At 45.9% G+C, this 17145-nt stretch overlaps 1 protein-coding gene across 2 annotated transcripts; it reads left to right on the top strand.

The window, feature by feature from the left end:
* Positions 1 to 2475: 2475 nt before the first annotated feature.
* Positions 2476 to 16616, top strand: tmem259 (transmembrane protein 259). 2 transcript variants are annotated; one of them, XM_022220481.2, is made up of 12 exons: positions 2476 to 2876; positions 4104 to 4464; positions 5881 to 6186; positions 6262 to 6433; positions 9511 to 9621; positions 9740 to 9862; positions 11809 to 11909; positions 12230 to 12287; positions 12413 to 12496; positions 13624 to 13756; positions 13853 to 13952; positions 14037 to 16616. In XM_022220481.2, the coding sequence occupies exons 2-12, from the start codon at positions 4249 to 4251 to the stop codon at positions 14721 to 14723; spliced, it is 2091 nt and encodes a 696-aa protein (XP_022076173.1). In that variant the 5' UTR covers positions 2476 to 2876; positions 4104 to 4248; the 3' UTR covers positions 14724 to 16616. The 2 variants fall into 2 exon arrangements, with proteins under 2 accessions (XP_022076173.1, XP_022076174.1); XM_022220482.2 differs by having other exon boundaries at positions 2477 to 2876; positions 6262 to 6379.
* The last annotated feature ends 529 nt before the right edge of the window (positions 16617 to 17145 follow it).

Below are 17145 nucleotides of genomic sequence, written 5' to 3'. Positions count from 1 at the left end.
ATGGATGGATATTCGTTGTTTGTCGGACAAATGTTTTTATATTATCCGCTGTGGTAATCACATCTGAAAGTGGTTTATACCGGCGGATTCATGAGAATCTAAGCTTTCCATCGGCGTATAATGTTTATATAATCGCGTTTGCAGCCTTCGGACATTCTTTAAATTCCTATGCAAATTAGTAAGTGTACCGCCGGCGGTACACTGAAGTTTAACGGGTTAAAAATGCTCGAGTTTGCGCTACAAACTTCCAGCGCAAATTATGGGAGACGCCAGCGTGTCGTCATTTGCTATGGTCACGTGGTACAAGACTGCTACTGGTTGGCAAGAACCGGCAGTAACATAACGACTTGCTTCGGGAATGGTATCGGGTTTGAAACAAATACGTAAAGTTATCGCTTTTCATGAATGAAATTGCACATGTATTTACCACAATGGTAATAGCATGTGTAGTTGTTGGTTGTACGAAGCATTTTGAGAAGGGATCAGGCTTTAAATTTCACCAAATACCGATGTCAGGAGAGAGAAGATGGCGGTGGCTTCAGCCATCAAGAGGAAAAATTGTACCCCAGTAAGCAGCAGAGATCATGTTTGTGGCTCCCACTTTTCTTCAGGTAAACTATTCAACAGTTTAGCATGTTTAGTATGTCCAACTTTGAGCTTATTTACCAAAAGATATTGATTTAGTGTCGCATCCTTCGCGTGAAGCGATCTCTACACTTTGGGTTTGGTTCAGTGTTGTCATGTGTTACCGATCACTTTTTAGGCGATGAAAGTGCACTAAAGTCGAATGAAGCATATTCAATAACATCTCCTTAAGCCAGCAGCCTCCTATTTGTAACCATATTTGCTTCTGTATGCGTCTAGCGATAGTTTTTTAGAATTGTCCTATTTTCGATCACCAATGCTGTGGGTCTGTTACTGTTACATAGAAGCCATACTGCAGACAAAAAATACAGCAACTTCTTGGCGTTTCTTTGACATCTTGTTGAAGATTAACAGAAGATATATTATTTTTAATTCATAATTATATATTTTTGGGTGGGTGAACTGCCCAGCGGTGTCAATCAATTAAAAATAAATGTTGGTGAAGGAAATGTCCGGCTACAATGAAGGATCGTCAACCCACCCAGTCTTCAAATTGTAGGGATCTGGCAAGGTTTTACCGTTTCCCTGATATCTCAGCTTACTCACGTATATTTGTCGGGCCTCAGGTGATAAGGATTGAGCATAATTGGACAATTTCACGGAAGGATAGTTCGCATTGTTATCGTCAGCCATTGTTCCCCTGGTTTCTCTTGCCAACCAGCGCGGTAATCACGTGACTTCGTGACGTCAGTGTTTGTAAACACTGGCGTCTCCCATATACTCCCAGTCCCGCTTGACTTCTCGCTCAGCTTTTGCCTCCAGCATAAGCCCCGCCCACAAAAAACGTCACAATGTTTGTAAACAAATAAAGGGTCTATTGTCCCCATCAGACGCCATGGTCTCTCCGACGGGCAGCTTCACTCTTCAGCCCAATGACACGGTCAAGTATAACGCTGTGCGGACGCGTTCATATGATTGGCTGAACAGTACACCCACCCCTACGTGGGGTGAGTTTTTGTGATTGGCTGAAAGGAGGGAGACATCTGATTGGCTACAGAAACTTCTGTGTTGAAAAAAATGCATTTGTGGATCGAGCTGACGGCAGAGCAGTCTCAAAAAAGATTCACACACAAAAGCAGTTTGTGAATGCAGAAATACATTTGTGAACTTTAATTTATTTGTGGATTGCAGTTTACATTTGTGAATCCCAGTTCACATGTGTGAATTCTTCTGTGTGCATTTGTGGATTGCAGTTTACATTTGTGAATTCTTCTGTGTGCATTTGTGATTTATGAGACTGTTCTAACTCCATACCACTTAACCTCAGCAGGGAGAACATGGAAACTCCACACAGAAAAAACAGAACTAGATTCTAACCAGAACCTTCCAGCTGTGAGACAATGGTGCAAACGACTGATCCACCGTGCCGCCCCTGTGGGAACATTTCAGTCCATAACTCCACTGAGTATCCAGTTCCTCAGAGGTTTAATGACAGAAGTCAACATCTTCATATTGAACTATTTTCAGCTCCAAGATCATCGCTAGTATTGTATTCCAGAGAGCTGATTGGTCAGTAGGAGTTTAATATGTGGAACATCAGCGCAGGTGTTCAGCATCAGTTATCAATATTTCACTGTCTTTACTGATGTTTTAATATTTGTATTGTCACTTTCTAAGCAACTTGTAACTTCCTCTTTTTTCTATTATTTTTATCATCATAATTTTTACTCTGCTGTACTTGTTTTTCTTTATCGTTTTCCACGTCTTTTTTTAAAATTCCACCTTCCTTGATGCTTTGTCAGTGTTATTCGCCTCATTTTTATGCACCTGAAGCCTATTCAGATGAAAATGAAGATCTCACCTGGCAGGCAGAACGCAGGGTTCAACAGGCCTGCGTCATTAGGACCCGTATTTCCGCTGTTTGTAGTAGCAGCACCGTCAGACTACTGTTAGCCTTCGTTAGCTGTTATCAGCTGCTGTTAGCTGGTATTTTAGAATTGTTCTAACCTTCCTCGGAGTCACTCCGAGTCGTTTTCTCCGGGATCGGATTGAAATGTTTCTTCTCTCCGTCCGGAGCTGCGAACTAACAGCTAGCTCCGCCCTGTAGCTAGCTGCTAGTTGTTAGCCGCTAACTCCTGCAGCGGAGTTCTCCTATGCGCGGCTCGCGGAGCCTGCTAACTGTGTTAACTGCTAGCTGTGGCGTTTGTGAATCTGCTTGTTTGTTCGGATGAAAACACCGAGGAGGAGCTGTTAACGGGGCCATGGACACACACCTGCAGAGGCTGTAACAGGTGAGTCCACCTCATCTGCTCCACAACTAGCGTTAGCCGTCGGTCCGAGATACGGAGAGTTAGCTAGAGGCTGTTTACCTGCTCCACACAACAGGCCCCAGCACACCTGGACTGATCAATATGAACCTGAAACTGCTCTTCAGTCTTCTGTACCTGATCAGGTGTCAACTCTGGAACAAAGAGCTGCTTTACAAACTATTTATCACTTTCTTAGACTTTGTTGTTGTAGAGTTCTTAGTGGCGTCATGATTCCATCAGCCAGAAAATAAAGATGACGAAATAAAAACGTGTTTTTAGAAGGTTGTTTTCTGCAAGTATATTGAAAATCAGAAACAGGAAAGTTGAAACCTGTTTCTGACTGAACACTGGAGTATGTTTTGTATAAAACAGCCTCAGGGAAAAAGTCTGTCACCTGTCAGGTGTTTCACAAGTTAAGAAATCAGAATAACCGTTCAGCTCCTGTTGTTTCCTATGTTTGTTTTATAGGATTCTGAACCAGTAGTTTGTCAGTCAGCAGGTGGAGAAAGTCAAACCTCTATGAATCACCTTAAATGGTATAAATAGTCTTTATTTATAGAACATTATGCTTCACAAGGCAGCAAAATCAAACAGACACCACAAAGTCATCCAGTTCTAAAGTAAGTTTACTATGAATCCCTGCACAGCTTCAAATCTGAGGAACTTCTAGATTCACCTGCCAGATGTGAAAGCCTGAACAGGTGGAGGACTGAGGTCACCTGTTTGCTACTGAGCACCTGAGACACTGCACAGGTGTGTTCTCTGCAGGCTCCACATGGTGGAACAACCAGGTTCTACAGCTGATCTACAACATGTATGACCTTCATCTGCTGCCTGATTGGTTCAGATGTTTTTCATCTGTTAATGGCAGTTAATCAATTACTGATAATCATTAGAACACTAATTAAACCTGATACTGCCAGGAGGAGATGTTCCACGCTGCTCTTCACCGTTCTGTACTGTTCAGCTTGTTCTAATTATTCTGTGGTTCTGACTGGAGCATTTATTCCTCCATGACAGGTTCCAGGTGATGTTCTATCTGTTTAACTTCATTCACATGTGTTTTAATGCAGATCTGACCGTTCTAATAAAAACTAAACAGATGTTCCCCAGTGCACAAATTAAAATCCGTTTCACCACCATCAAAGTTAAACCTGCTTAGATTTGGAAGCTGTTCTGGTCTGAGGCTTCATCTCAGGTGTGTTTCAGTTTCAGGTGTGAAGGTTCTCAGTCCACCATCGTCTGATCCCAGCTCAGAGCTCCGCCTTCTTTCTGGCGCCGCCGCCGGCCGCCATGCTGACCTAGAATCAGCCACAGTGGTGAATTTGTGTGAGCAGAACTAGACGCCGAGACCATGTCGGAGAACCAGGCCAACAACAACAACGTCCCCCTGAACAACAACAACAACATGGGACCCAACAGGATCCGAAACCCCAACATCAACCAGAACCCGCTCATCAACGTCCGGGACCGCCTCTTCCACGCCCTCTTCTTCAAGATGGCCGTCACCTACGCCCGGCTCTTCCCCCCATCCTTCAGGAGGGTCTTCGAGTTCTTCGTCCTGCTCAAGGTGAGAACGTCTGACAGTACAGGCCTGACACACACTGTCCCGGGTCCTTGAATGCACCGTGTGGTGTATTAAAATGAGCCTCTGAGACCCTTATTATAGTCTGTAAGCTTCTAGATGTCCTGGTTAAAACCTGAACACTGTCTGGAACCCACTTTCACAGCATTTATTTATAAAAGGAAGAAAATGTGGGACGGAGCCGCTCAGAAGTACGTTACTGTTCTTACAACCTGTCCAGTGTTTGTTTGAAACTGTTTCCAGCCTAATCCTTCATGTTCTGGAGGTGGAACCTTGTCGTAAAGCTCCAGTAGAACACTGTTAAATGTAGTGTCAGAGGGTAGGATGTACTGAAGCTCCAAAAGATGTATGAAGCCCGTTTTCTCTCCATGATGTCAGTAAATGTAGATCAGCTGTAGTTCCTGGTTGTTCCACCAGGTGGAGCCTCTTCCTGTTTAATCCTGTAGAGACCACAGGAGTCACTGACTACAGTTCATGATAAAGCAGAGACGGGCACCATGACAAAGACTTCTGTGCAGGTTAATCACCTCATGTCTGCTGTTCTGACATCATGCAGAGAATCCACCACATTCAACAGTGTTCTACCAGAGCTTTAGTTCAAAGTTCCTGACATCCCATAATGATCTCTGAACCTGCAGAGACTGAGCTGGATTATATATTTACTGTGTCACAACACTGCTGTTGAACTGAAAGAACAAATGTGCACATTCATTAGAGCTGAAACACGGTTTGATTTCAAGCTGTACCACGACACTGAACAAAAGCTTCAGTAACATCTGACTGCAGCAGGTCACCAGGTTCTAGTGCTGCTGCCATGGAAAACATCATTTTACCTGTCTGAACACACTCGGTGGAATCAGTTTTAATATGAAACACACAAACTTGATCTGTGTGGAAATAACAGAATGTTTTGAGTTCAGCAGGTTGTTTATTCTGCAGCGCTGAGGATTAAAATAACAGATTTCTGGCGTGGAAAACACAGCCAGTGTTTTCAGATTAACAGCAGCCACACCTTCAGGCTTTATTCAGCAGACACAAGGCTCATGGTACAGACCACCGAGTCATGGTATAAAACGCTTGAGTCAAGGTACAGACTGCTGAGGCATGGTCAAAAACCATTTGAGTCACAGTTCAGACCACCGAGTCACGTGACTCGGTACAGGTTGCCGAGTCATGCTATAAAACCATTGGGTCACGCTGTAGACCGCTGAGTCATGGTACTAAATGCTGATTTGTCCTCAGCCTGAGGTGTTCTGAATGTCAGGAAACACAACCCGTGCAGGTCACATGATCGTAGCGTGTGAACAGAGGGCCCTTACATGTAACACGTCATACTTATAGGACTGCAGCAGAAAGCTGCCAGGATGTGATGCTAAGTTCTATCTAAACTCCGCCCCCCAGGCGCTCTTCGTCCTCTTCATCCTCGCCTACATCCACATCGCCTTCTCTCGCTCGCCCATCAACTGCCTGGAGGGGGTGAGGGAGCGCTGGCCTCGTGACGGCATCCTGCGGGTCGAGATCCAGAGGAACTCCAGCCGCGCCGCCATCTTCCTGCAGCACTACGACTCACCTGCCCTGCAGGACGACCTGGAGGTGGAGCCTGGGGGCGGAGCTCCGGTGCCCGGGCTCAGTCTGGCGGCGCTGCAGGATGAAGACGAGGACGAGGAGGAGATGACTCTGGACATGTTTGACAACAGCTCAGTACAGGTGAGTGGTGACCTCTGTCCTCACCTGTCTGTCCTCACCTGTTTGAACTCACCTGTCCTGTGTTTTGTGCTGCAGTTTGAGCTGGACATTGAGCCCCGCCTGAAGCCGTCTCTGATTGGAGGTGGTGTTGGAGGAGGAGGAGCAGGAGGAGTGAATGACAGCCAGGACGTCTCCTTCAGCCAGACCACTAAAGGTATGCAGCCACTGAAGGACTCAGTGTCTGAGCTGGAGATGATGGCCAGAGCAGGTAAACCCTCCTTCACCTCCTCTGACTGCTCGTTTACGTTCTATTACTCCTCCTCCGACTCCTCGTTTATGTTCTAGTACTCCTCCTCCGACTCCTCGTTTACGTTCTATTACTCCTCTGACTCCTCGTTTACGTTCTATTACTCCTCTGACTCCTCGTTTACGTTCTATTACTCCTCTGACTCCTCGTTTACGTTCTATTACTCCTCCTCCAACTCCTCGTTTACGTTCTATTACTCCTCCTCCAACTCCTCGTTTATGTTCTAGTACTCCTCCTCCGACTCCTCGTTTACGTTCTATTACTCCTCTGACTCCTCGTTTACGTTCTATTACTCCTCCTCCGACTCCTCGTTTATGTTCTATTACTCCTCCTCCGACTCCTCGTTTACGTTCTATTACTCCTCTGACTCCTCGTTTACGTTCTATTACTCCTCCTCCGACTCCTCGTTTATGTTCTATTACTCCTCCTCCGACTCCTCGTTTACGTTCTATTACTCCTCTGACTCCTCGTTTACGTTCTATTACTCCTCCTCCGACTCCTCGTTTACGTTCTATTACTCCTCTGACTCCTCGTTTACGTTCTATCACTCCTCCTCTGACTCCTCGTTTACGTTCTATCACTCCTCCTCTGACTCCTCGTTTACGTTCTATCTCTCCTCCTCTGACTCCTCGTTTACGTTCTATCACTCCTCCTCTGACTCCTCGTTTACGTTCTATCACTCCTCTGACTCCTCGTTTACGTTCTATCACTCCTCCTCTGACTCCTCGTTTACGTTCTATCACTTCTCCTCTGACTCCTCGTTTACGTTCTATCACTCCTCCTCTGACTCCTCGTTTACGTTCTATCTCTCCTCCTCTGACTCCTCGTTTACGTTCTATCACTCCTCCTCTGACTCCTCGTTTACGTTCTATTACTCCTCCGACGACTCCTCGTTTACGTTCTATCACTCCTCCGACGACTCCTCGTTTACGTTCTATCACTCCTCCGACGACTCCTCGTTTACGTTCTATCACTCCTCCGACGACTCCTCGTTTACGTTCTATCACTCCTCCGACGACTCCTCGTTTACGTTCTATCACTCCTCCGACGACTCCTCGTTTACGTTCTATCACTCCTCCGACGACTCCTCGTTTACGTTCTATCACTCCTCCGACGACTCCTCGTTTACGTTCTATCACTCCTCCGACGACTCCTCGTTTACGTTCTATCACTCCTCCGACGACTCCTCGTTTACGTTCTATCACTCCTCCGACGACTCCTCGTTTACGTTCTATCACTCCTCCTCCGACTCCTCGTTTACGTTCTATTACTCCTCCTCCGACTCCTCGTTTACGTTCTATTACTCCTCTGACTCCTCGTTTACGTTCTATTACTCCTCTGACTCCTCGTTTACGTTCTATTACTCCTGACTCCTCGTTTACGTTCTATTACTCCTCTGACTCCTCGTTTACGTTCTATTACTCCTCTGACTCCTCGTTTACGTTCTATTACTCCTCTGACTCCTCGTTTACGTTCTATTACTCCTCTGACTCCTCGTTTACATTCTATTACTCCTCTGACTCCTCGTTTACATTCTATTACTCCTCTGACTCCTCGTTTACATTCTATTACTCCTCTGACTCCTCGTTTACATTCTATTACTCCTCTGACTCCTCGTTTACGTTCTATTACTCCTCTGACTCCTCGTTTACGTTCTATTACTCCTCTGACTCCTCGTTTACGTTCTATTACTCCTCTGACTCCTCGTTTACGTTCTATTACTCCTCTGACTCCTCGTTTACGTTCTATTACTCCTCCTCCGACTCCTCGTTTATGTTCTAGTACTCCTCCTCCGACTCCTCGTTTACGTTCTATTACTCCTCTGACTCCTCGTTTACGTTCTATCACTCCTCCTCTGACTCCTCGTTTACGTTCTATCACTCCTCCTCTGACTCCTCGTTTACGTTCTATCACTCCTCCTCTGACTCCTCGTTTACGTTCTATCACTTCTCCTCTGACTCCTCGTTTACGTTCTATCACTCCTCCTCTGACTCCTCGTTTACGTTCTATCTCTCCTCCTCTGACTCCTCGTTTACGTTCTATCACTCCTCCTCTGACTCCTCGTTTACGTTCTATCACTCCTCCGACGACTCCTCGTTTACGTTCTATTACTCCGACGACTCCTCGTTTACGTTCTATTACTCCGACGACTCCTCGTTTACGTTCTATTACTCCGACGACTCCTCGTTTACGTTCTATTACTCCGACGACTCCTCGTTTACGTTCTATCACTCCTCCGACGACTCCTCGTTTACGTTCTATCACTCCTCCGACGACTCCTCGTTTACGTTCTATCACTCCTCCGACGACTCCTCGTTTACGTTCTATCACTCCTCCGACGACTCCTCGTTTACGTTCTATCACTCCTCCTCCGACTCCTCGTTTACGTTCTATCACTCCTCCTCCGACTCCTCGTTTACGTTCTATCACTCCTCCTCCGACTCCTCGTTTACGTTCTATTACTCCTCTGACTCCTCGTTTACGTTCTATTACTCCTCTGACTCCTCGTTTACGTTCTATTACTCCTGACTCCTCGTTTACGTTCTATTACTCCTCTGACTCCTCGTTTACGTTCTATTACTCCTCTGACTCCTCGTTTACATTCTATTACTCCTCTGACTCCTCGTTTACATTCTATTACTCCTCTGACTCCTCGTTTACGTTCTATTACTCCTCTGACTCCTCGTTTACGTTCTATTACTCCTCTGACTCCTCGTTTACGTTCTATCACTCCTCCTCTGACTCCTCCTTTATCGCCTTCGACTCCTCCTTCTTCACGTCTTCTGACTCTTTCTCCTCTGGTCCTGACACACCTGCCGAGTTGTTTGCGTGAAATTTGTTTTGTTAAACTGCTTTGTTGTCGTTGCTTGTTGTTCAGACAGCTGATGATGTTTGATTGTTGTTTATCGGTTTTTATTTTATTGTAGTAATTGTTTATCGTTTTCTTTGTTGGTGACTGCTGTTTATCTTTTTTTTTTTGTTTGTCAGTGTTTTTATTGTTTTTGTTTACCTGCAGTTGTTGTTGTTTGTTGTTCCAGTGTGGCCTCAGGAGGAGTACATCGTGGAGTATTCTCTGGAGTATGGCTTCCTGCGTCTGTCTCAGAGCACCCGGCAGAGACTCAACATCCCCGTCATGGTCGTCACTCTCGGTCAGACATGGGCCGCAAATGCGTCATGTGACATCACCGTGACGTTACTCTGACTTTGTCATAGTTTTACTGTTCCATTACCGTGGTTGGACCTCAAACCGTCTGTCTCTGTGTTCAGATCCGATGAAGGACCAGTGTTTCGGCGACGGCTTCAGTCGCTTTCTGCTTGACGAGTTTCTGGGCTACGACGACATCCTGATGTCCAGCGTGAAGGCGCTTGCCGAGAACGAAGAGAACAAAGGTAGAGACGCTGAGAACAGACAGAGACTAACCAACAATAAAAAATGTGTCCTCATTCTGATCTGATGGAAACTATTCTGTCTGTTCTCACCAGTTTTCATAACTTTGGGAATTTTATTTATGAAGATGTGAAAACATTAAAATGGCTTCACAGTAGGATGTTTCTTTAGAGGGTGAAAGAAGATTTACATGTCTGAAAATTCATTAAATTCTCCACATTCAGAGCAAATATTTACAGATGTTATTTTCAGAAGACTGGCTCCATTAACAACACAGGCTGGGGTTGGAACTGAATGTCGTAATTGTTGGACCAGATGAACAAACATCTGTGGAACATTTGATCTGATCAGTTTGTGGTTGTTTCCTCCTGATGCCAGCAGAGGGAGTCCTATCCTCAGTGACTGTCAGGAGGAAGTGGGTTCTGTTTCTGCTGTGATGCTGACAGAAAGGCTGCAGATGTGGTGATCTTATCTGTCTTTATCCACATCAGATCCAGCCACAGCCAGCTGCTGCCTGCAGTGATCACCTCTGATTAAACCTGATCACAAAGATCAAACTCAGAACAGCTTCTTCAGATTGCCGACCATGTTACCAGTTACTAACAACATTCACTTTGTCTGCTCTAACATCAGCTCTGTAGCATTAACGCTCGGATCACATGAAGGAAACGGCAAAAATAAGGACTGCAGTTAATCAGCTGGAGCGTTTTTAATTTGTTTATCAGAACATCCTCACAGCTGATCGACACAAATGGAGCGACTTGTTCTCTGCAGTCGATCCAGCTGCTGGAAACAGCTGGAACAGATGTTCATAAATGCTGTCAGTGTCTGCTGTCACCTCTGAATGGATTCATACACAGAAAACACTTCATTTTAATGTTGTCCTGCTCTGCTGAGCGTTAGCGTCTCTGCTAACATCCAGCTCCCTGGCTGTGTCCGAAATCGCATACTAATGTACTACATTCTCAATGAGTATATACTGTATACTACGTACTATAAGTATGATTAGAATACCAACCGTTCACACTGTAGTATACTACTACGTTTCCCATAATGCATTTCAAACCTCCGACGACAAAAACCGGAAGTACGGCTATCAAATATCTCGGCTAACAAACAGTCGCATAATTAATGTGGCAATTTCAAGCCGGCACTCCTCATGCAGTTATTAGCCAGATTATGCGAATCGTTTCAGTTGTAGCTGCAGGCTACTGGAGGTAGCTGCTACTTGTTCTGTATGCAAAGCGAGCTGCTGCAACTAGCTGCTAGCATTCAGTAGCACGTTGTGAGGCGTCTGACAAATTTAAAACGTTGGTCAGAAAACGCCTATTCCTCAAATCTGTGGGGTGATTAGGATGACTACTTAACCACATAAAATAAAAATCGCCCCGGTCCGGCCACATATCCCGCAGAGGCTTGCATTTCGGTGGATAGCTCGCAAAGCATTTTGGGGCGGTTGAGTATGACTAGTGTGGTCACCGCGCATACTTAAAAATTTTCCGGATATAGTATACATCCGGGTATTTCTCGCGTACTCAATCTATTCATACTATCCAGTGTGAACGCACTACATACTTATTTTGACGTCACATTTAGTATGAGTAGTATGAGTAGTATGTTAGTATGCGATTTCGGACACAGCCCCTGTGTTTAGTCCTAGCGTAGCGTTAGCCTCTGGCAGCTAGCTAACCAGACAGTCCCACACTTTTTACAAGCTGATGCTGCAGAATGACTTGACATTTTTCTAAGATTAGACAGAACCCAAGTCCCTGTACTGACTACAGAACCTGAATGTTTCAGACTCTGTGATGACCGGAGAACTTTGGTTCCTGTAGAACGTGGACTGTTGGCTGGTTTCTGTTGAATGCTGAGTTAAAAGTTCTGTCACCCTGATGCTCTGACTTGTTGGGTCTCTGGAAATTGATTATCTTTGTGTGGTTATCTGCAGGATTCCTGAGGAACGTGGTGTCTGGAGAACATTATCGCTTCGTCAGCATGTGGATGGCCAGAACCTCGTACCTGGCCGCCTTTGTCATCATGGTCATATTTGTAAGTTTCCATCAGAGGAAGCTCAGTTTGTAGATTTCTTAGATTTTGGAACCTTTGGAGATAAAGTGGAACAGAAGAAGCTGTGGTTTGTTGGTGCTCAGAGTTGATGAACCGAACAAACTTCAGTCAGTAGCAACCAGACTTCAGCTTTTTGTTTTCTTTGAGTTGTCTCACCTTCATCCAAGAGGCTTCTTCAGCCTCTTGGATGAAGGTGAAAAAGCATCTTGAAGAACCAAAAAGAAAAGTCTGGTTTCTTCTTGCTGAAGCTCTGAGGATAACCGTGACCTGCACAGACTCAGAGCTGATGTTTTGTGTTTCAGACTCTGTCGGTGTCCATGCTGCTCAGATATTCCCACCACCAGATCTTCGTCTTCATCGGTCAGTTTCCTGTGAAGCAGCAGAACCACCTCACAGTCCAGTTTAAAGTCATCTGCTGCTGGTTTCCAGTGTGATATGAGATAAAACCTTTTGACCCTCTGATCTGCTCTGTCTGCCCCCTTCAGTCGATCTTCTTCAGATGTTAGAGATGAACATGACCATTGCCTTCCCAGCAGCCCCTCTTCTCACCGTCATCCTGGCCCTCGTCGGTAAGTTCACATCCTACAAGCTGGTTCAGACTGGTTCACACGGTCTGGGTCGCTTTCTGAAGTTCTGAGGCAAAGTTCTGCTAACTGGTTCATCTGCTTTCAGTATTTAGAGACGACTTCTAAACCCAAACCAGACCTGAACATAGGGCTGGGCGATATAGCCAAAAAATTAAATCTCGATTATTTATTTATTTATTTATTTATTTATTTTTTGGGCTTGAAATCCGATAAACGATTTTAATCGATTTTCTTTTTTTTGAAAACACTGCAGCTACACTTTGCTGTTTTTTTTTAGCTCCACTCTTAGAGCTGGCCTCGGTGCATGTAAGGCGATGCCTGACACATTGCTCCCACTCTGCCGGGTGCTTCTGCTTGAGGTGCTGAAAGAGATTTGTTGTGCTGCTTCCCTTCGTTTTCACCGTCTTTTTACAAACTCTGCACAACACCTCGGTCTGTTCCGTGTCCGACCTCGCATATCCAAACCAAGTCCATACTACTGAAGTCACGGTACCCTTTTTTTGCACAATATCGTCCTCATTTTCTTCTCCATTCTCCACCTCCATCTCTCACGCGTATCCCTGTCGTATCTGTGTGTTCTTCGTCTATTGCTCAATTGTAAGAGAATGTTGACTGTAGACTGTGCTACAGCGCCAGTCCTCCTGGTATGGCGACTGTGTGTATTACACATGTCGGGTAAAAACAGCGGAGGGACATTAACATTAAACTCGATGTTGAGATTTAATTTTTTACACATCGATTGGGGGAAAAAAATAAAATCTAATTAATTCGATATATCGCCCAACTCTATCTGAACAGAACCCAAACCAGAACCAAACCACAGTAGAAGCAGACTGGTACCAGATAGTCCACATGGTCCTAAGTCCAGACAGTTCAGTCCAGAATCTACACAATCAGATCACTAGTCCATAGTCTGGTCTCGATTCCACGTCGCACGGACCTAAGTGGAAACTAAACGATTTATTTTTAAGGTGCTTTGATCTTAATTGGGGGCTTCAGGTGTGTTTAGCTCCACCTCTCACAGTGAGGGTGTGAAGCAGGTGGTGTTCTGAGGTTTGTGGAGCAGCTGATGTCCACCTGTGCTGATGGTCATGTGACCCTGTCATCAGGAATGGAGGCCATCATGTCAGAGTTCTTCAACGACACGACAACAGCGTTCTACATCATCCTCATCGTGTGGTTGGCCGACCAGTACGACGCCATCTGCTGCCACACCAACACCAGCAAACGCCACTGGCTGAGGTGAGTCCCTACAGGTGTACCTCACCTGTGCAGATGATCGCTGCTCCTCTCTGACCTCACACTGATGCAGTTTGTTCTGACTGAATCGTGTTGCAGGTTCTTCTATCTGTACCACTTTGCCTTCTACGCCTATCACTACCGCTTCAACGGCCAGTACAGCAGCCTGGCGCTGGTCACCTCCTGGCTCTTCATCCAGGTCAGAACCAGAGCCTTCATCAGGCCCCGCCCCCTCACATTGATCTGAGTTTAATATTAATCGCTGTTCATTCTCTTCTCTCAGCACTCCATGATCTACTTCTTCCACCACTACGAGCTCCCTGCCATCCTGCAGCAGATCCGAATCCAGGAGATGCTGCTGCAGAACCAGCAGGCCGGTCAGAACCAGTCGGCTCTGCAGGACAACCTCAACAACAACAACAGTGCTGCTGCTGCAGGTCCGGACCCCGCCGGCCCCGCCCAGCCGGGCCCTCAGGCTGACTCGCAGCCGTCGTCCTCCACCCCAGCTCCAGGAGCAGCAGGAGGAGCCGGGGAGGTGAGGGCGGAGCTGAACTGGGTCGCTCAGACCGCCGCCATCATCACCGAAGCTCTGTCCTCCTCCGTCGACTCCGGAGGAGAAGCAGCGACCGGAGGGCAGCCGTCACCTGGAGGGGAGATCAGTGTGGTGGCAGAGTTCTGGATGGGAGGAGCAACGGGAGGAGGAGGAGCAACAGGAGGAGGAGCAGCAACGGGAGGAGGAGCAACAGAAGGAGTAACGGGAGAAGATCCAAATGATTCAGTAGAAATTAAACCTACAGCAGGAGGAGCTGATCCTCCAATCAGGTCGCTCCATGTGGGCCAGGCGGGGCCCTCGGAGGCGGGGCCCTCGGAGGCGGGGCCCTCGGAGGCGGGGCCCTCGGAGGCGGGGCCCCACACAGACTGGCAGTGTGCAGGTACAGACTGCAGAGCGGCAGAACAGAAACCGTCCTGAGAGTCCAGGTGTGCTGCCGGTCATCATCTCACCTGTCCGTGCCTCAGTCTGTCAGCTGATCAGGCTGATTGATTAGCGATCAGAAACAGGCCTCAACCTGCAGTTTTAGATGAAATTTTAAACTGATTGATTAGTTCAGTGCTAACCAACCTTTTTTTTTTTTTTTTGCTAACCAACCTGAGGGTCGGGGCCCATGAGAGGCTCTCAGATTTATGGGTTTAACAGCTTCTAATTGTCAAGATTTGTGTTGTTTTGTTTTTGTTTTTTTTTGATGAATTTGTGTTTCCAGAGCAGAGATCTGAAGACAGTGACTCACTTCAGTTCTTTGAAAAGTCCCACAGATTCAGAACCACAAATATTTGGCGTTTTAACTTCAAAAATTCCCCCCAGGGCTGACTGTAACGTCACTGATTCTGTTGCTACGAGTTAATTAACCTGCTGATTATTTTCTCCGTTTATCTGTTTGCTTGTTGAAAAGCCCCAAACTTCCCATCTGAAACACAAACTGTCAGACAAGACAAAGAAAGCAGCGAAGTCTCCCATTTAAAGCTGAAATATTCGATGCATTTCCTTTTTCAAGTTTCTGAAATGTTTGGTTTTCTTTCGGTCGCTTTATTTTATCGGTTTGTTGAGAGAATCTCAGTGTTAGTGTCTCGTTTTGTCCAAACATCAGATTAATAATTTCTCAGTGAAAACGTACCAAAGCTGCTGCTTTATCTGAGACATCATTTCTGATCTAAATCTTAGTGAATGTAGAACAGCAGAGTGTTCAGGTCTGCCTTTAATGTGTTCAGAAAACATTCTGCAGATAAAACATTTAAATGTGATAAATCACAGAGGAACAGTGGGAATGATTTTACTGTTTTGATGTTTTACAGATTTAAACTATTAATGATCAGACGAGGCTGAAAAACATCAGAATTCTTCCTAAACAGATTAAAGACATTATTAAAATCTAAAACATGTGAAACTCTCAGGTGTCTGTTGCAAAAAAAAAACACCAGACTGACCCTTTAAACACTGAACCTGGAGCCAAATCAACTGAGAAACATCAGTTATTGATCAGCGATCGGCCCTGATCCTGACAGACTGACGCACAAACTGAACTGTTGAGCTTTTTGTTTCCATCTGCTTTTATTTTGAAGAGACTCTGAGGACAGGAACTTTATTTGGGAGCAACGGTCGGACTGATTGATCGAGGTGATCATCAAGTGATCTGGTCGATCAGGACTTCTGTCAGAATGAATGCCTTATCAATAATCCTCAGACTGTCAGCAGCTGCTGATTGGTTGTGCAATACGACGTCACAGTTCAGGCTCCGCCTCCTGCAGCACGACGCCTCGGACACGTGAAAACATGATCGATTGATGCAGAAACATTTTACGTGTGATTAGCGTGTTCAAAACTGTGAATTCTTATCAGTAATGATCAGCTGATCTGTGGTCAATGACCTGATGCAGACTAATCATTAACTCTCAGCAGCACTGAAACCACCGATCAATCGATCAGTCGGCTGATTGACAGAAAACTAATCTGCAGTTATTGATGACTGACTGATTTAGTGATTTTTCTGATTAAACGTCTCAATCTTCCTCCGATTGATCATCAATAAACAATCGATTGATCAATGAAGTCGATCAGCTGCGGCTCCATCAGGATGGACGTGAACACCTGTTATTGATCTCTTCTCGCTGGTGTCATGAAGGAGGCAGAGCCTGAGTGTGACCAATCAGAGACGGACTGAACCAAACTGGAGGGCGGGGGGTTGGGGTGTTTTCTGGGTGTTTCTTCTTCGTGCCTCACTGCTGGATGACTGTAGCCTCATTAGTTGATCTGAAACTCATCAAACTGTATTTAACTGTCCAGTAAAACCAGTAAACCAGTGCCCACCAACGTGTCTGCACTCTGTCTGCCTTCTTAGATGTTTTTAGATGAGGACAGTCCAGCTGCCTCCCAGCAGGTGAGGAGGGTAGAAGATGGACAGGGGTTCTTTAACAGGAAGTCCAGTACAGAAGCTGATTGGATGACGCTCATGTTCCGTCTCTCTGGACCTCAGACCGGACCAGCGTGGTCCAGCTGGACTTCTGGTTCCTGGTGAGCAGTCTGGCTCTGAGGCCTTTAGGTAGGGAAGGATAAAATCTGCAGTCGATGAAAACCGTAAATAAGCGAGCTGTAGTTTTTCTGGACGTGAACGATCAGCAGTTAACTCATGAATTGCTGTGAGTATTTTCCTGATGATCACAGGTGGAGGGTTCTGGTTAGAATCTGGTTCTGGTCTTTCTGTGTTCCCACAGTCCAAAGACCTGCTGAGGTTAACTGGTGCTGCTGAACTGTCTGCTTCTCTGATGGACTGTTACCTGTCCAGATGAACCTTCACCCTCAGTCAGCTGGGATAGGCTCCGCCCCCCGACACCCTACAGAG

The sequence above is a fragment of the Acanthochromis polyacanthus genome, chromosome 4 (genome assembly GCF_021347895.1).
Source record: "Acanthochromis polyacanthus isolate Apoly-LR-REF ecotype Palm Island chromosome 4, KAUST_Apoly_ChrSc, whole genome shotgun sequence".
NCBI lineage: Eukaryota > Metazoa > Chordata > Actinopteri > Pomacentridae > Acanthochromis > Acanthochromis polyacanthus.
This window is presented reverse-complemented; position numbering and strand designations above follow the sequence as displayed.

Excerpts from the sequence above, each read along its gene's own strand:
- tmem259 (XM_022220481.2), top strand. The coding sequence starts at position 4,249 with ATGTCGGAGAACCAGGCCAACAACAACAACGTCCCCCTGAACAACAAC. Across the intron at positions 9,863-11,808 it reads CGAGAACGAAGAGAACAAAG|GATTCCTGAGGAACGTGGTG; the intron begins GTAGAGACGCTG and ends GGTTATCTGCAG. Across the intron at positions 13,757-13,852 it reads AGCAAACGCCACTGGCTGAG|GTTCTTCTATCTGTACCACT; the intron begins GTGAGTCCCTAC and ends ATCGTGTTGCAG.